Source organism: Panthera onca, chromosome D2 (assembly GCF_046562875.1).
Source record: "Panthera onca isolate mPanOnc1 chromosome D2, mPanOnc1 haplotype 2, whole genome shotgun sequence".
NCBI lineage: Eukaryota > Metazoa > Chordata > Mammalia > Carnivora > Felidae > Panthera > Panthera onca.
This window is the reverse complement of record NC_138349.1, coordinates 12,706,006-12,726,423: the sequence shown is the minus strand read 5'-3', so window position 1 is coordinate 12,726,423 and position 20,418 is coordinate 12,706,006. Positions and strand designations below refer to the sequence as shown.

The following is a 20,418-nucleotide window of genomic DNA, read 5'->3' as shown; positions in this document are numbered from 1 at the left end:
CCACATCCTCTCTAGCATTTATAGTCTCCTGATTTGTTCATTTTAGCCACTCTGACCAGAGTGAGGTGGTATCTCAGTGTGGTTTTGATTTGTATTTCCCTGATGAGGAGTGACACTGAGCATCTTTTCATGTGCCTGTTGGCCATCTTTAGAAAAGTGTCTATTCAGGTCTTCTGTCTATTTCTTCACTGAATTATTTGTTTTTCGGGTGTGGAGTTTGGTTAGTTCAAAAGAACAAGAATTAAAATGGCACCCGAAGTCTCCGGTGTAATACTGCAAGCTTAAAGTCAATGAAGCAACACTTTAAATTCCAAGGAAAAGTTATTTTCAGTTAATAATTCTATACCCAGTCAAAATATCAATCAAGGGTTAAAGCAGAATTTTTAGACATGGAAAGACAAAACTTTATTATATATACACATTTTCTCAGGAAGCTACTAGAAGATAAGTTCTACACACACACACACACACACACACACACACCGGAAAACACTATCTGGGAAGCCCCTGAGTAGCAACTGGGCAGTGGCCCTAAAGAATAAATAGAAACAAGATTAACAGTTTCACAAGCAGACAAAAAGAAAATACTGATTAATGGAACATTTTTAAAACACCAGTGACAGATACATGGTGAATCTGATGAAGCCACTGAAGAGTTTTAAAAATAAGTTTGACACATTATGTAAGTGTAAACAAAGCAACTAATAACGAAGATCTCTCTGTAGGAAAATGTAATCCAAATGCATTCCTGGCCATAATCATAACGTAAAGATGGCTTATTAATTGAACCAAAAATTGTGGTATTAAAAGAATTGAGGGGGTAAGATAGGTAGAAGTATAAGAGAACTAAAACCTCATATTAATAACAGGAAGCCAACAGATCATATAAAAGTGAAAAATTAAGCAATAACAACAACTGAAGTATGTAGATAAATACTAGAAGAAACAGCTAAATGAACAAAAAGTTGACTCTGAGTTAGAGGGTTAGGAATGGAAAGTGGAAGAGGAGGGAACCACTGATTTTCATTACATAGGTTTTCATACAGTTTAAGTTTTTAAATGATAAACCTGTATCTTAATAAAAACAAAGTTTTGTGCTGTTTTCTATTAAGGCCAATGAGTTTGGTGAATCTCAAATGCTCAGAAAAACAAATGTACTGGAAAGAAATTTTTGTTTCAGTATTTCAGGATTTCCAATATTCTAAGGCACACGGAATGAAAAAGCTCAGATTTTACCAACTGCGCACTAAACCTTTCTACATGACTATTCCACAGACCTTAAAAAAGACACACACACAGAAACACACACACACACACATACACACACCTACCTATACTCTTCCCACATCTATATCCTCCCTCCTTCACCACCAAATCTTATAGACTCTAGTCCCCAAATATTTCTAAAATCTGAAAAATGATCTCCTCCAATGCTTTATTCCTTCACATCATCATTTCTTGTCTAGACTACAACAAATTACAACCCCCTAGCTAGTTTCAAGGCCTCCATTCTCTCTCCTTTCTAATCTAAATTAACATGCTAAGCCAAATTTTGCCAAGTTGACTCTCTTAATACCCTCTGTGGCTCCTATTCCTACAGGAGAAAATCCTATCTCTAACATGGCAAGCCCCTCACATCTACACACCTTTCTATCCATTTAGGTTTAATTTGTACCACTCCCTCCTCAAACCCTGTGTTCCAACAATTTCAACTCTGGGTCTTAAGCACAGGCTGCTCCCTCTGCAAAGGAAGTCTCCTTGAGCCCAATCCTGCCTCCTCAACCCACCTGACAAACTTTTATTGGTTTTCATAAAGATTCTCTTTTTCCTCTATGCTACCATGCACTTATATAACTTTACTATAGCATTTAATCATAACGTATCACAATTATCTGTCATCATCTTCCACACTAACCTCTATCTCATCAACAGAGACTAAAGTATTACCCTGGCATACAGAAGACCCTAAATAAATATTTGATGAATAAAATGCCATTCAGATGTCTGGTCAGAACTGCAACTACAAAGTATGGACCTATATATAACTCTACCCATAGAGGTTAATAGCCTAATGACTACAAAAGTAGAAAGAAAAAGGGAAAGCCAGTTTCTCCTGCCAAGACATGTTACAAAAGGCCATCAAAAATAATTTTTATATGGTATTTAACAGTTTACCATGTGATTACATACAGTCTACAGCTTACAGAGTTACAGTTTAAAGAGGAAGTAAGCACGGCACCTGGGCAGCTCAGTCTGTTAAGCGTCCCAACTCTTGGTTTCAGCTCAGGTCATGATCTCACAGTTCATGAGATCGAGCCCCACATTGGGCTCTGTGCTTACAATGTGGAGCCTGCTTGGGATTCTCTGTCCTTCCCCTGTTTTTGTGTTTGTTCTCCCTCTCTCCCTCCCTTCTCCCTCCCTCTCTCTCTCAAAATAAATAAACATTAAAAAAATAATAAAGAGGAAGTAAGCAGCATTCATTTCCTTTAGGGATTTGGGACTGGGCTTATATAAACATTACAATGACTTTCCCTTAAGGTTTCATCAGTGTCACTTTATGCAATACATGTCAAAAATGGCAAGACAAGACTCCCAATGAGATCCTGAAATCCGGCCAATCAATCAGTATCATAGTGCCACTTACTGCGGCACAACTCCACTAAACTGAAAGGTAAGAAAATACCCAGTAACGACCACAGATGCTATAAACAGAGCATATTTTAAGACCTGAATGTATTAACTGATACGCTTGCCAAAGGATCAACCAATCTGGAAACTGGCAGATGCAAAGGGTAGGATTTACTAAAATCAGTTAACACTTTTCATCCAATTCAAAAGTCCATTTTAACACATTTTTAATCATTAATTTAAAAAAAAAAAAAAAACAGAGTGATTTCACGGAGTTCAATTTAAAATACCGTGAAACTTTTGTTTACCTGAAGAGAAACATTTGGTGCACTAGGTTAATCACTCTCCTGAGACCACTGCACAGTATTGTCAGTCAAGGCAAGATCCCACCCCCCCCCCCCCCCCCGCTGTCCCTGTCTTTATCCGTCTTTATCCCCTCACTGCCTTTTACCCTCAAACCCCAGTCCCACCTGCCTCCATCCCCAATACTTTGCAACAGGGAACCATTCATTCCACTCTATTTAATATATTTGCAATATGAGCAGATGTGACGTGCTACATCTGAGCAAAAGCTTTAAAAGCCATTTAGTGCTTCTGTCCACTCTCCTCTGTTTGCCTCTGCCAAGAGTGACAGGACCCAGAAAAGAGCTGCTCTTGCAAATGAGAGGACATGTGAAAAGCCACAGCCAACTGCCAGCCACAAATATAACATGAGCAAGAATAAACCCGCGCTGTTCCATAAGCTCCTGAGATGTGGGGAGTTATTATCACAGAAAGCTAACCAATGTAGAATGTAAAGCTGAACTAAATAATTACACTTCCCAAATTGGATTCCACCAATGAGACACATCTGAGTGAAATCTGGAAGGCCAAAGTGAGACAAAGGATGTATTATTGCTGCCGGTGATTCTGGCAAGTCAAGAGACGTTAGAATTTGTGGCATCCCAACTCCAAGTTCCAGGGTCTGGTGACCAGCTTCAGGGATGAGGGAGGCAGGTGTGACGACGTAAGCATAGTGGTGTCGCAGGACCAGCAGGAGCCTGCCCTCAGCTCGAGTGGAGCAGCCTCACTGACTTCTATACCTCCAACCTCTTCAACAATTTTTCAAGGACCTAATTCCAGTATTAAATCTCTTCTTGCTTTGGATACCTAGTGATTGCTTGCACTGAACTATAAATGATAAAGTATTTGGTACTGGAGTAGTTAAGGACACACTCTCATAAGCTAGGAAGCTGGCTCTGGTTTTCCCATCTAGTTGGATTTTTTTTTGTTTTTAAGTTTATTTCTTTTGAGAGAGAGAGAGAGAGAGAGAGAGAGAGAGAGAGAGAGAGAGAGAACGTGAGCTGGGGAGCAGCAGAGACAGAAGGAGAGAAAGAGAATCCCAAGCAGGCTCTGCGCTGGCAACACAGAGTCTGACATGGGCTCGAACTCATGGGCCACGAGATCATGACCTGAGATAAAACCGAGTCAGATGCTTAACCAACTGAGCCACCAGGGCGCCCTGCGATCTAGGTGGATTTAGACAAGGATGACAGTGCCAACATCAGATAACATAATACAACAGGACCTGTCAGGCAGCAGTAAAGAGTTAAATGATCACCTATGGATACCCAGAATAAAGTTCTTGAGGAAACGACATGGCAGACTGTTCTGGCAGTTATGATGGAAATGAGAAACACAGACTGTGGAGTAAACTGATTCTGGTAACAGGTGAAAACTTTAAGAAAATGATTAACTCAATGAACAAAGACCAAAGAGCATCCGTGACTGTCATAAAAGAATCTCTTAATTCTTACAGGCACAGGGTTGACATAGCTCAAAAATCAGAAATAGAATGATTCTGCAAGTTACACACAATAACCATACAAAAATAATTTAAAGCTTAGATAAATCTCTTAAGTGAAAGGGTACTGACTGTGAAACAGTACGACCTTGAGACTTGAAATGGAACCAGTCTGGTGGACTCTGATCAATCTGGGAACTCTGACCTCACAAAAGTCACTGAGCCTTCCCTGCCTAAGAAGTACCCGTCCTCCACAATATGAGGCTAGTCTTTACCTAACTGAAGACTCTGTCATGACATTACCTGAAACCTACAAGGAAATGCAGATCTCCACATGCCTCACCCTACAGGCTGTCCCTAAACCTCCAACTAAATCAGATTCTCCAGGGGAACAAGTACTAAATATAAACCAACGGGAGTCAGCTTACATTCCAAAAAACACTACAGACTCTTGGAAGATTCTAAGATGTCCAAAGACATTAATATCTTATGTTGGAGGGGTGCCTGGGTGGCTCAGTCAGTTAAGCATCCAACTTCAGCTCAGGTCATGATCTCGTGGTTCATAAGTTCGAGCCCTGCGTTGGGCTCTGTGCTGACACCTTGAAGTCTGGAGCTTGCTTCAGATTCTGTGTCTCCCTCTCTCTGTACCCCTTGCCCGCTCACACTCTGTCTCTCTCTCAAAAACAAACATTGGGGCACCTGGGTGGCTCAGTCGGTTAAGTCTCCAACTTCGGCTCAGGTCATGACCTCACGGTTTGTGGGTTCAAGCCACAAGTCAGGCTCTGTGTTGACAGCTCAGAGCCTGGAACCTACTTCAGATTCTGTTTCCTTCTCTCTCTGCTCCTCCCTCACTCATGCTCTGTCTCTCTCAAAAATAAAATAAACATTTAAAAAATTTTTAAATAAATATTTAAAAATTAAAAAAAAGAAAATACTTTATGTTAACAAAAACCTAGAGAATACACATGGGATCAGATTCTACGGGTACTGAGTAGAAGGAAACACAACTTTAGATAACACTTAAGTTATCAAAAGGAATATACTCACTAAAGATTATTTATTGCACTACCTCAAGCAACTAGATATGGTTATTACAGTTTGCTCCGTTAACTGGCTCAAACCTGGACTCAATGATGGCCTACATTAAAAACAGCTCGATCTCCTGCTGAATAAAAGCAGGATTAACAGCAGATCAGATACCAAGGAAGACGTAGCAATGGAAACTATCTGAACTGAGGCACAGGGAGGGGGAAAAAAAACCGGAAAAAGATAATGATCAGAATCTCGGTGATTCAGGGTACAACAACAAGTGGTCTAACAATATGTGTAACTGACGGGGAGTGGTAAATCTAAATACATACATATATTCACATATATATATAAAATGAATGATAATGTTCCAAATTTGACAAATTCTTTCTTTTTTTTTAATGTTTATTTACTTTTGAGAGACAGAGAAAGAGCATGAGCAGATGAGGGGCAGAGAGAGAGGGAGACACAGAATCCAAAGCAGGCTCCAGGCTCTGAGCTGTCAGCACAGAGCCCAACGCAGGGTGCGGGGCTCAAATCCACGAACTATAAGATCATGACCTGAGCCAAAGTCGAACGCTTAACCAACTGAGCCATCCAGGCACCCCAAATTTGACAAATTCTAAAACCCTACAAATCCAAGAATCTCAATGAATAAAAAGAATAAACATAAAGAAAACCCTACCCCAAGGAATGTAACAACCAAACTGCTGAAAACTTAAGGCATAAATGAAAATCCTAAGAGCAACCAGAAAAAAAAAGACACGTTAGAGAGAGTAACAAAGATAAGACTATACAGACATTTATTAAATAAGAAACAAGGCAGGCCAGAATACAAGGAAAAACATCTTTAAAGTGTTGACAAAGAAAAACACAACAAAACACAAATTGCCCATCTAGAAATCTATATCCAACAAAAATATCCTTAGAAAATAAAGGTAAAGTTGGCACAAAAACAGACACTCAAATCAATGGAACAGAATAGAGAACCCAGAAATGGACCCCCACAAACGTACAGCCAACTAATCTTTGACAAAGCAGGAAAGAATATCCAATGGAATAAAGACAGTTTCTTCCGCAAGTGGTGCTGGGAAAACTGGACAGCAACATGCAGAAGAATGAACCTGGACCTACTTTCTTACACCATACACAAAAATAAACTCAAAATGAATGAAAGACCTAAATGTAAGACAGGAAGCCATCAAAATCCTCGAGGAGAAAGCAGGCAAAAACCTTTTTGATCTTGGCCGCAGCAACTTCTTACTTAACACACCTCTGGAGCCAAGGGAAACAAAAGCAAAAATGAACTATTGGGAACTCATCAAAATAAAAAGCTTCTGCACAGCGAAGGAAACAATCAGCAAAGCTAAAAGGAAACCAACAGAATGGGAGAAGATATTTGCAAACAACATATCAGATAAAGGGTTAGTATCTAAAATCTATAAAGAACTTATCAACTCAACACCCAAAAAACAAATAATCCAGTGAAGAAATGGGCAAAAGACATGAATAGACACTTCTCCAAAGAAGACATCCAGATGGCCAACTGACACATGAAAAAATGCTCAACATCACATCACTCATCATCAGGAAAATACAAATCAAAACCACAATGAGATACCACCTTATACCTGTCAGAATGGCTAACATTAACAACTCAGGCAACAACAGACATTGGCAAGGATGTGGAGAAAGAGGATCTCTTTTGCACTGCTGGTGGGAAGACAGGCTAGTGCAGCCACTCTGGAAAACAGTATGGAGGTTCCTCAAAAAATTAAAAACAGAACTACCCTATGACCCAGCAATTGCACTACTAGGTATTTATCCAAGGGATACAGGTGTGCTGTTTCGAAGGGACACATGCACCCCCATGTTTATAGCAGCACTATCAACAATAGCCAAAGTATGGAAAGGGCCCAAATGTCCATCGATGGATGAATGGATAAAGAAGATGTGGTATGTATATACAATGGAGTATTACCCGGCAATCAAAAAGAATGAAACCTTGCCATTTGCAACTACATGGATGGAACTAGAGGGTATTATGCTAAGCGAAATTAGTCAGAGAAAGACAAACCTATGACTTCACTCATATGAGGTCTTTAAGACACAGAACAGATGAACATAAGGGAAGGGAAGCAAAAATAACATAAAAACAGGGAGGGGGACAAAACATGAGGGACTCTTAAATATGGAGAACAAACAGAGGCTTACTGCAGGGGTGCTGGGAGGGGGGATGGGCTAAATGGGTAAGGGGCATTAAGGAATCTACTCCTGAAATCACTGTTGTACTATATGCTAATTTGGATGTAAATTTAAAAAATAAAATTAAAAAATAAAAAATAAAATTTTAAAAAGAAAATAAAGGTAAACTACTTGTGCAGACAAACGAAAGCTGAATAAATTCAAGACCAAAAGGACTGCACGATAAGAAATGTTAATGGAAATTCTCAAGGCAGAAGAAAAGTGGTGAAAACTTGGGTCCAAGCAAAGGAATAAAGAGTAATAGAAACAATAACTAAGTAAATATAAAATACTTTCCTATTTTTGATTATTTAAGACAAGTTTCATATATTATGATTCCATTCATATGAAATATCCAGAATAGGCGTACCCATAGAGACAGAAAGCAGGTTGATGGATGCCAGAGGCTGATGGGAGGGAGGAATGGGGAGTAACTGCTTAACAGGTAAGACACGTTATTTTAGGGTGATGAAAATGTTTTGGAACCAGATAAAGAGATAGTTGCACTACACCGTGAATGCACTAGATGCCACTGAATGGTTCACTTTAAAATGGTGAGTATTATGTTACATAAATTTCACCTCAATTTTTTTTCAAGATAAATGTTTGTTTTAAGCTGAGTTAGCAACTCTATATTTGACACGTTATATGTAGAAGATTATAGCAGTGGCAACACAGTGTAAAGGGCAGGAAGAAGAAACGAAGTATACTGATATGATTATTATACTATATGTGAAGTGGTCTAATACTTGAAGGTACACTGTGATAAGTTTAGTTTTCATACCATAAATACTAAAGCCCTATAAAAAAAAAAAAAAAAAAGCATGCTAATAAGCCAAACTGGAGACAAACAATGAATCATAAAAAATAATTAATGAAAAGACAGGTAAAGAGGAAATTTAAGAAAAACAAAAGAACAGAGGAGACAAAGAGAAAATAAATTGGAAGATGGTAGATTTAAACCCTACCATGTCATTAATTACATTAAGTGTAAATGGTCTAAATGTTCCAATTAAAAGGCAGAGGTTGTTAGACTAGATTTTAAAAAGCAAAACAAAACCACATGCTGTATACAAGAAATGCACTTTAAATACATACAGATTACAATAAAATAATAGGAAAAGATACATTGTGTTAACAGTAATTCTGAAGAAAAAAAAAAAACTGAACAGCTATCAAGAAAAGCATCCTTCAGAGTAAGATAAAGACAGAGTTCCATAATGATCAACCAACCAATTCAACAAGAAGATTTAACAATCCTAGATATGATACACCCAACAACAGATTAATGGAATTTAGACCCACAAATACATGGTCAGCTATTTTTCAACAAGTCGCCAAAGTAAGTCAGTAAAAACAGGATAATCTTTTAAATAAATGGTGCTGAAAACAACTGGATATCCATTCAAAAAAAAAAAAAAAAAAAAGAACTTCAATCCTTATCTCTTACTACACACCGGTATCAACTCATAACTTAGATCACAGATCTAAACATAAAAGCTAAAACTATAAAATTTCTAAAATAAAATATAGGAAGAAAAATCTCCCTGATTATGAGATAAGCAAATGTTTCTTAAGATTAAAAAAAAAAACAGTACAAGCTGTAGGAAAAAAATTGATGTTAGACTTCATCAAAACTTAATACATCTATTCTTTGCAAGACATGGTCAAGAATAAAAAGACAAACCAGAGAGATAGCACTCATAATACATATTATCTCCTAAAATATGTATCTAAAATTAATGCTGAATTCTTAAGACAACCCAAGAAACACAAAGATTCTCACAAACAAAATTACATTAAAGGGCAATAAGCACATGAAAAGCCAATGGCATGTGTAAAAGAGAAATGCAAAACAAAACCACAATGAGATATTACTACTCTCCCTCTAAAAAGGCTAAAATTAAAACAAAATACAAAACCAAAAAAAAACCTTACAATTCCAAGAATGTGAAGCATACTTAGTATAAATAAGTATGTGCAGCAAATGGAACTTTGACACATTCCTAATGGGAATGTACAATGATACAGCCATTCTGAAAAAACAGGTTGGCAGTTTCTCATAAAGTTAAACATATAACTAATGTATGACCAAGCAATTCCATTTACAGATATATTTATGAAAACCTATGTCTAGGGGCTCCTGGGTGGCTCAGTCAGTTGGGTGTCCAACTCTTAATTTCGGCTCAGGTCATGATCTCAGTTCGTGGGTTCAAGCTCCGTATTGGGCTCTGCACTGGTGTGTGGAGCCTGCTTGGGATTCTCTCTCTCCCTTTCTCTCTGCTGCTGCCCCACCTGTGCACACGCACACTCTCTCAAAATAAACAAATAAGCATTAAAAAAAAAAAAAAAAAGGAAGAAAGGAAACCTATATCTACACAAAATCCACATGATGGTTCATAACAACTTTATTCATAATAACCCAAATTGGAGACAACCCAAATGATCACCAACAGATGAACAGATACACAATTTGTAGTATCCCAGCCAAAATAGAACTCAGCCCTAAACTCAGTAACATGCAAGAATATGAATGAATCTCAAATACAGGGTGAAGGAAAGAAACCAAGCATGAAATAATACAGATTATATGATACCATTTATATGAAAACCTAGTAACAGAAAGCAGTGGGGCTAGGGGGTGGGGAACTGAAAGCAAAGAGGCATAAAAAGTATTTAAATGATGAAAATGTTCTCAACTGCAGTCATGGTTACCTTTGGAGATTCAGTCTTCCTTGGGCTTCTTGCACTCCTACATGTCTTGCTGAGTGTGCTAAGACTGCAAGACCCAGACCAACTGCTCTTGAACCTGAGCCACGCTACAGCTGGTAACCTTGAAAGGTGAGGTATTATCTTCCCCTGAACAAAGAAGAAGCTTGCTTACTGCTTTCTATAAAAGCAGTAGATTCCCCAAGTTCAATATTCTTCAGCTGCAACACAAGCCCAATGAGGGAGCATCCATCTTGGCCGTCCTGTGCTTGTCTCTGGAGACTTGGGGGGTAAGGGGAACCTATGCAAATATGCTGATTCTCACCCTATTTGTGGTGCCATGAATAACATTTCTTTCTCTGAGTTTCCTGACTTCTGCCAGCATTCGTAGCAATAGGCTAGCTTCTAGCTGGCTCAAATCCTAGATAAAACTTTATGCCTCAACTGGGTACAATTTACTGAATATAAATGGAGAAGGAAGGAGAAAAGGTGTATGAGAAAGAAGAAAATAGACAAAGAGGAGAAAGAGGAAGATTAGGAGAATGAAGAGGACGAGGGAGGGAAGGTGAGTTTGGAACACCAGAAACTCCTTAGTAGGCAGAAGAATGAATCTAGACTTATGAAGACAAGACTGTTTGAGTGTTTTTATCATATTCAACTCTCTCTACCTCTCTCTCTCTTAAATGTCCTCCAAGACCCTTCATCAAGGAATTAAGAAATACACTGGTGAAGGATACATGGATTTCCTTGAAAACTGCTGTGGTGGCTGTCCTTTTTAGTTCTGGGCTAAAGATGGGTAATACTGCCACTAAAAGGAGCTCCCTGATTTCAATGGGATAGTGGGATTTCCAAGGTGATAAAGGACAAGTAGAAGCACTTAACCCTCAGATATAAAGTAGGCCTGGTTATTATAACAGGCAGGAGGGCCAGACCCGTTATCAGAATGGCTTGGATCTCTGGTGGTGGCTAACCATAGTGTCCATAAGAAAAACAGATGTGGAGTATACTAACGTATTACTTGACGAGAAGAAAAAAAGAAAATGAAAACAAAAAAACTCTAGATATATCAAACTGAGGCCTGACTTAAGTGGCCACAATGGAAGAGTTATGGCATATCACCTAATACGCAGGCTGAACTTGTTCAAAGACACAGAGCGCCTGGAAAAAAGGAGATAATGGGTTCCATTGAGGAAGGACCCTACAAAATTCCATCAAGCGCATAAAGTCATTCTCCTAGCCTTTTCCAAATAGAACATGCAGTTTTTCATCAAGGACACAGTGCATGTGGGAAACAGAATCACTCAGGCTTTTTTTGGGGGGGGGGCGGGTTACTTAACGCCGGCTCTAAGCCCGTATTAACCCTAAGGGACCAGAACGTCACTATGGTAAACCAGTCAGATCAGGAGCTGTGATGTCACATTGAGAAAGAGTGTTCTGGCTTCCATCCAGCTCAGTGGGCCCAGTGAATCCACAGACCCACCCTGTAATTTCCCCAGTTCTTGAACACACAGTTAAAGGCTCCCTACACTACGTAGTAAGGGTCATGAGCATAAGAAGGGCCAAATAAAATCCCCTAGATGTACCCCTTTCTAACAAAATAAACCCAAAGCAAGAGCGCACCTCTGTGGAAACGAGAGGACGGAACCAACTTCAAAGACGTAAAAGACACAGGGATGGTAACTGTTACGACATTCTGTTTCACTAACCTATTGGGTCAGGGCAGAGAACCTGAATCTTGAGAATGACTGTGGATTACAGTAAATCGTCAAGTGGTGACTCCAGTTGTAGTTGTTGTTCCAGATACGGTCTCTACTGGGACAGATCAACACAATCCCTGGCGCCTAGTATGCATCTATCAAGCTAACAAATGCTTTCTTTTTATCTATTCCAAATACAGACCGCCAGAAGCTGTTTTCATCTTACAGTCCAGAAACACACCTTCACTGTCACAGCTCAGGGCTTCATCAACACTCCAGCTATCTTCCATTATTTGGTCCACAGAGACTCCGGGCATCTCAACACCTCACAGGTCCACTACACTGTTAGTGCAACCAGCAAATCCTGTATCCATACCCACACTTGGTGCCATCTCACTTTCTACTTTTTGCCAACTTAAGAGGTGGGAAAAGATACCATTACTCTTTCAATTTTAATGTCTCTTGATTACTTAATAATTCCAAACATCTCTTTCCACGCATGTTAAGATTTGCTATTCCATAAGCTATTTATTAATATCCTTTGCCTATTTTTCTACAAAGGTTGCTGCCCTCTTCTTAGGGATGTGTAGTTCCTTGTCTAGTCTATATATCAATCCCTTATCAATACTGGGCACTACAAATACCTTCCCTCATGCTTTCATCTTTCACTGAATGAAAATGTTTAATTTTTATATAATCAAAATCACTACTTTTTCACCTTCATATTTTTGAAGCATTAGGAGTCCCTGGTCCCTAAGAAAAGAACTTCAACAATGTCTTCCATTAATTTTATAATTTCTCCTCTCACATCTAAGTCTTTTTAATTTATCCATAACCCATTCTGCCTGTGCTATAGGGTTTGTTTTTTCTCCATATACTGAGCCACTCTCCCTAATAGGACTCCTTTCTCCAGTGATTTCTCTTAAGCTCCTGAACACATATGGGTAAGTCTCCACTATCTAATTTGTTCCCAAGTCTATTTTTCCGTTCGTGCACTTACACTACAGTTTTTATTACTACAGCCTTGAAACAGTATCTTAATTTCCAATAAGGCAAACCCCACCAAAAACAAATCTTTAAGACTGCTTTAGCTATTCGTAAACTTTATTCTATCTGCCATATGAGTTTTAGATCTAGGTTACTGAGTTTGTCAGACAAACCAACTGGAATTCTGATGGCAGTTTAATCGAATTTATAGATTAAAATGGAGAAAACTGACCCTCATAATAATAAACAAACACATCTCAAGAGCATGGAAAGATTTATTTAGATTCTCTTCTGGTTCCTTATTCAAGTTTTAAAGTTTTCTACAGACTTTACAGTTTTGTTGCTTTTATTGTATATGATATTTACTTCTGATTCCCTATACTAGCTGTTTATTGCTAGTGAGTAAATGTTATTAATTTTTATGGTTTGATCCTATTTTTTTTAATGTCTGTTTATTTTTGAGACAGAAGCAGAGTGTGAGCGGGGGAGGGGTAGAGAGAGAGGGGAAGACACAGAATCTGAAGCAGGCACCAGGCTCTGAGCTGTCAGCACAGAGCCTGATGCAGGGCTTGAACTCACGAGCTGTGAGATCATGACCTGAGCTGAAGCTCGACACTGAACCGACTGAGCTACTCAGGTGCCCTATGGTTCGAATCCAGGAACCTTGCTAAACTCTTACGAGTTCTAATAGTTTCTCTTAATTCTAATGGTTCTTCTAGGTAAGTGATGTTATCTGCAAATAATGGGTTTTACTGCTTCCCTTCCTATCCTTACACTTATTTTTTCCCTTTGTAGTGTTAGCCAGGACTTTTCTTAGAATGTTAAACAATAATAGTGATAAAGGGCATCCTTAACTTGTTACTTATCTTACAGTGAATGAATCTAAAATTTCTCTATTAAGTATTATTATTTGCTGTAGGTTTTTGGTAATGACCTCGATCTAGTTATCTCATATCCCAATCGTGGGAAAAGAGTTTTTTATCACATAGCTATTGGACCTTATCAAATGCTTTTATGGTATCAAGATAATCATGATTTTCCTCCTTTAGTCTATTGATGAGATAAATTATATTAACAGTAAATAGATGTTGAGTCATATTTACATTCTTAAACTCCATAGATCAGGATTCTTTTAACACATTGTCAGATTTGATGTGTAGGATTTTCATATCTATGCTAATAACTGAAACAGGTCTATAATTTTCTCATATTGTCTTTATCTAGTTTTAAAATCAAGATTTCACTAACCTTATAAAACAAACTAGGCATCTTTTTATTTCCGTCTCCTAGAACTTGTAAAAAGGAATTGTTATTTAAGAGTCCAATGCAACTCATTTATCTCAGTCCAGTTTTTGAAAGGGGAGGTCTTTACCCTTCCACTTTGTTAAATATTTATTAGTTCAAGCTATCCATTTCTTCTGATACCAACTTTCAATATGTATTTGTCTAATAATTGATACTTTTCATCTTATTAACCGACAGGAATTCATAAAATTCTTTTCTGAAATCTCATGCTTGTAGTTACTTCCCATTTTTTTCACTTAATTATATTTTCACGTATTTTACTTGATCAGTCTTACCAGAGGTCTATCTAGCTTATCGATCTTCAAAGAACGATCTTTTGGTTTAGCAAGTCTTTCTTCTGTTCCTAATTTCGTTGGTTTCTGCTCTTGACTGGATGTTTTCTGAACTCTCAAATGAACTGTTTAAGCACTAAAACAAGATCCTGCAGCATTTAGATAAGTCACTAGGCCACACTGTCCAAAGCCTGGTTTCACTACCAGACTCCAATACACAAACTATATATTATTCTCACATACACATGATACAAAAAAAAAAAAAAAAAAATCATATCCAAATCTTACCAACCATACCTACATATGAATGTCTTTGACCAAAGCTGTATCTTGAGGGCAAATACATTAGATTAGATTATGCGCTGTTCCCACCAAAAAAATAAGGCTGTTAAATATATATTTGAATCAAGGCAGATATTTTCTCTACACAGCTAATTGGACAATTACTGGTACTGCTTGATAAAATTAGTAACTAGAAATGAAATCTCCAGTTGCTTTACCAGATGTCATTTAAAACTTGCAGTTATTAATAGGAGAGAAAAATCTGGCTGCCATGGTCACTTTTCACCACTACCACCACCTCCAAAAAAAAACAAAACAAAACAAAACAAAACACCCCACTCAAAGCAAAAGCACTCTTTTTTCCTAGCTATAGAAATTACGTTTAGGGTCGGTTTAGGGTCAGTTTCAGATTACAAAACAGATTTTGGTCTTAAATCTTTCCGCCTGCAATTGAGCATTAACGCAGACCACTAACAAAGTTCAACGTTATCTTGTACACATGCTAAATGGCTTATTCTTACGAGTGTACGCTTTGACAAGTAATTTTATACGTTATTAGCTTCAAAACGGATGTCGCTCCCACCGCATTGGTGTCACTCTAAAAACAACAACTACAGTTCTCTATCAGGACGTAGAAAGTGCACGCTAGTGAAGGGAAGGAAAGAACGAGGTGTAAATATTGGTCAGCTTTCTAATTCCTGACTTGTCGAACGCGGACTAGCTAAAAGCACAAGAACACAACTTGCCAGATTTCTGACTACGAAAAAAAAAAAAAAAAAAAGAATCCTTTAACGAAACTCAGACGGCCTAATTTTCCCCTCACGTTTGAGGGCGAAACTTTTCAGGGGCAACGGAGAAGAAAAGGGCTTCTTAATGCTGAGAGACAGCCAGCCGTGATAAGGCTCGCATTTGCAGGAGAACTCGGGGCTGTGGGCGCACCAGGCTGCTTCTCTGGGCCAGGTAACACAAGAAGCCAGGGCCGCTAAGGCGCTGGCCGCAGACACCGAGCGAGGGGGGAGGGAGGCGGGGAGGGGAGGAGAGACCCGGGCCTGAAACAAAGGAAGCGGGACTGGCCGAGAAGGGCGGATTCGGTGTCCGGGTGGAGAGGAGAAAAGCCAAGGCTGCAGGGAAGAGGCTGGACTCACAGAACTTGGAGGTGGAGGTGTTGATGTTGATGGTGGAGCTGGGAGTGGGGGCGGGGGCCGCCTTGGCCACGGCGGCGGCCGTGTCGCAGCTCTTCAACATCATGATCACCCCATTGGCCTCCGGCGGTGGCGGTGGCCCCATCGAGAGCCCCTCCTTGGGGCCTTTCCTGTCCACCGAGGCCGCGGGCACCGCCAGCAGCTGCCCCCCTGGCGGCTCTCGCGCAGGGGCTGGGATCGACGAGGGGGGTGGCGGCGGTGGCGGGGGCTGCCGGAAGCCGTCCACCGCGGCCTCCCAGTTGTTGTGGTTCTGGTCGTCCATCATCGCCACGTAGCTGCCCCACTCCTCCTCTTCCATGCTTTCCTCCATCCTGCAGGCCCCCAGCACCCTCCCGCCTCACAGGCACCTGCCGCCCGTCTCAACCCCGGGCCAGGGGGCACCGCGGCCACCTCGAGCTCACATCGCCGGCGGCCGGCACGGGCGCGGCGGGGAGGGGAGCGGCGCGCCGGGTCTCTCCGTCTCAGCCGAGCAGACTCTTCGAGACAGGGCTGACGGCGGTGGGCGCTCCCGGGCTCTAGCCTGGGAGAGGCAGCCGTAAAGCGGCAGCGCCCCTCACGACATTTTACAGCAACTTCCAACAGGCAGTTGGAAAGGGCAGCTGGGGGCGCGGCCAGCAGGGCACGTGGTGCGAGGAACGAGCCAGGAGAGACCAAAGTGAAAAGGGGCAGGAGCTGTGAGTCACCCCCACGCAAAAGGGCAGAGGTTTGCCCCGCCTCGGCTGGCCTCGGCGCTGAGAGGGGAGGGGCCGCGGGTCCGAAAGAGCCGCCGTCGGTCCCGCCTCCCGGCCCAGCCCCACGTGACAAGGAGTTTGCGCAAGCGCGTTCTTTGTCTGGTTACCGGGACGACCGGAATCTGGCTGGCCCTTGAAGATGCGCCCAAAACCGTTCGGCGTTCGCTATGGTCCGGGCCCCCGCTTCAGTGGTGTTTTTCGTACGCCCTCCGGATTAAATGGGCCACCGCACCGCGCAGAGCTTCGTAGCCCCGGCCTTTGGTTGACGACAGAGCTAGGGAGCCACGAGAGGCCCTGGTTCGCACGTTACAAATGGGTGGGACTATCCTGGGTGGCCCTTGACGAGTCTGCTCGTGGGCCTCAGGCCACACTGCGGAAACCTTCAAAACCAAGAATAAAAATCGGAAACGTAGCAAGGTGTCTTAAAAAAAAAATGCGAGTGAGCTCTTCATGGATTCTTCTTTTTAAGTGTCTTAACTTCTCCATACACTGAGGCCAGGAATTTTAAATTTTTATTTTTTTTAATGTTTACTTAATTTTGAGAGAGAGCGAGCAGGAGTGGGGAGGGGCGGAGAGAGCAGAAGACCCAGAATGTGAGGCAGGATCCAGGCTCTGAGCTGTCAGCACAGAGCCGGTCGCAGGGCTCGAACTCCCGAGCCATGAGATCATGACCTGAGTCAATGTCCCACGTTTAACCAACTGAGCCACCCAGGCACCCCAGGAATTTTAAATTATTAAATGCAAAGCTTTTTGTAGTGTTTAACAAATCTGACTACAAATTTGAGATTATATGGGAGAGTTCAGAGGGGCAAGGGGGAGAGGTTATGTAGCTCTATTATAATTTCTTTAATTCCTCTGCGTTCTCCAATTATAGCAATAGCAGTATATTATATGAGAATATATGTTATAATTGTTGTGGAGCACATTCTAGCTACTTGTGATAAAGTGGAGAAAACACCGTTACTACACCAAACTAGCAGATAATCTTTATTTCCACAGATACGAAGGTAGTGTAAAGAATCACTTCAGCCAGTGAGAAATCATTGTCTCGGATGTTCTTCAATGTCCACGTTTATTTCGGCTCCTCTACCTATGTTTTCCCATATATTCAGTACTATACTTAATGGAACTGTTTACCAACCAGTTAACAATGATTTAATCAGACAGTGTTCTCACATATGAATTCACGGCATATAGTTTTTGAAGCAGTGCATGTTTTTAATTGCCTGGGCCTAGAACTATGCTAATTATCTGGCCCTGGGAAGTTTGGGGAATACTTCTTTTTTTAGTTTATTTATTTTGAGAGAGAGGACACATGTACGGGCAAGGGGCAGAGAGAGAATCCCAAGCAGGCTCCATACTGTCAAAGCAGAACCAGAGGTGGGTGGTGGAGGGTGGAGGTTGAGGGAAGCTTGATCTGTTAGATCATGACCTGAGCCGAAATCAAGAGTCAGAGGCTTAACCAACTGAGCCACCCAGGCACCCTGGAAATATTTTTTTAAGTAAAAGATAATTGAGTGAAACCCTAAGGGTGGGAAAAAAATGTAACCTTAGAATTCTATGCCTAGCAAAAAAGACGATGGAAAAAGGAAAACAAATCATCTTTTTCAGACAAATAGCAACTGGTAGTTTTTCATCAATAGACTTTCTAGGTGGGTGGGTATGTGTGACTGGAGATAAAGAGAGGTCTCCACATGATAAAATATTCAATAGACAAGGAAGATACAAATCATAAATATATCTCTAATATGTATATCTCATAAATATATCTCCAATATACAAAATATGTGAAGCTAAAGTTGACAAAAGTACAAGAAGAAAGAACTCTATCATCATAGTAGCTGATTTTTCCATCTCTCTCTGATAGATTTTAGTGGGTTGAATAGTAGCCCCCAAAAAGATACATCCATGTCCTAATCCCTGAAACCTTACTTTATTTGGAAACAGGGTCTTTACAGATGTGCGTGAAGTTCTTGAGATCTTTCTGGATTGGTCAGGTAGGCCATGACACCAATGACTAGTGTCGTCCTAAGAGAAAGACAGAGGGAGATGTGAGAAGAGAAAACAGGAGGTAATGTGACCACACAAGCAGAGACTGGAGTGATGGAGCCACATTCCCACTTACATGTCAACAGCCACCCAAATCTGGAGGAGGCAAAGAATGGATTCTCTAAAGCTTCCAGAGAATTCTGCCCTGCCAGTGCCTTGATTTTAGACTTCTAGCTTCCAGAACTGTAAGCGAATACATTTCTGTTGTTTACCACACTATTTGTGATAGTTTGTTACTGCACCACTGGAAACTAATGCATAGATCAAGGGGACAAAAAAAATCTTTAAGGAACCAGAAGATCTGAATAACACAATTAGCAAGCTTGATTTAATGAATACATGTAGAACAATGCATTCAACAACTACAGAATATAAACAAGAATATGTAGAAAGTTGACAAAAATTGAACGTACTAGGTCATAAAGCAAGTCTCTCTACAATGTCTAAGGATCGGTATCACAGCAACAACTCACCCAGTATGTAGTTAAATTAGGAATCAATAACCAACAGACAGCTGGTAAACCCTCAGGCTTCTACTGTTCCAATCAACTCACAGGTGAGAAAACCATAACGGAAATTGGAAAACATTTAGAACTTAAGGTAGTGGTACTCTCTTAGCAATGTAACTTCCATTCTATCAAGGCCCTACCAGCATACTGGTGGCCACTGAACTCTTCATGTGTGTACTGCCAAAATGGCTGATATAAGACATTCATTTTAGCTGCAATTAAATACACCATTATGGAAAACTATAATGATGATTGGGCCAAAGCAATCACTGACAGGGTGCAACTTGCCATATAAATAAGAAGAAACAGGGGCCGGGTGGCTCAGTTGGTTAAGTGTCTGACTCTTGATTTTGGCTTGGGGTTCTCTCTCTCCCTCTCTGCTCCTCCCTGACTCGTTCTCTCTCTCCCTCTCTCTCCCTCTCTCTCTCTCTCTCTCTCTCTCTCTCTCAATCTTCCTCTCAAAATAATCATTAAAAATTTTTTTTAATTAAAAAAGAAGAAGAAGAAACACCACCTGGGGCTCCTGGCTGACTCAGTCGGTTAAGCATCCAACTCTTGGTTTCAGCTCCAGTCATGATCTCACAAGTTCGTGAGCCATACATCAGGCTCTGTACTGACAGCACAGAGCCTGCTTGGGATTCTCTCTCTGCCCCTCCCCCCCCCATTCCCGTGTTAGCTCCTATACGCTCTCTTTTTCTGTCTTGAAAAATAAGTGAACGTTAAAAAAGAAAAAGAAACACCATCTACCAAAGAGAAACCAAATGGACATGTTGACAACTGGGTTTTTTTAATGGATATTCTGAGACATCATTATATTACACTTAAAAGCATATATTTTAATACTTATTAACTTAAAATCTTAGATGATTTGTTCTAGGATATGGAGATAGGGAATAGCATTACTAGCAACCACTGACCTGACACTGGAGAGTTATAACCCAGGTTAATAATTACTACAACCTTCCATAGTTCCAGGTATCAATCTATTTGA

General features: G+C 40.4%; 1 protein-coding gene and 1 long non-coding RNA gene across 4 annotated transcripts in view; one reads left to right on the top strand and one right to left on the bottom strand.

Annotated features, from left to right (window-relative positions):
• CACUL1 (CDK2 associated cullin domain 1) overlaps positions 1-16,913 on the bottom strand; it is an 80,910-nt gene extending 63,997 nt beyond the window's left edge. For all 3 annotated transcript variants that reach the window (XR_013550579.2, XR_009612820.3, XM_060641364.3), the window contains exon 1: positions 16,082-16,913. Coding sequence is in view for 1 of the 3 variants with exons in the window: in XM_060641364.3 (XP_060497347.1) it covers positions 16,082-16,448 (367 nt within the window). In the remaining 2 variants the exon portion in view is untranslated. The remainder of the gene's footprint in view (positions 1-16,081) is intronic.
• On the top strand, positions 11,861-12,540 carry LOC132684845 (uncharacterized). The gene is made up of 2 exons (XR_009612825.3): positions 11,861-12,069; positions 12,291-12,540. It is a non-coding gene; the product is annotated as an uncharacterized LOC132684845 (long non-coding RNA).
• Positions 16,914-20,418: the final 3,505 nt, after the last annotated feature.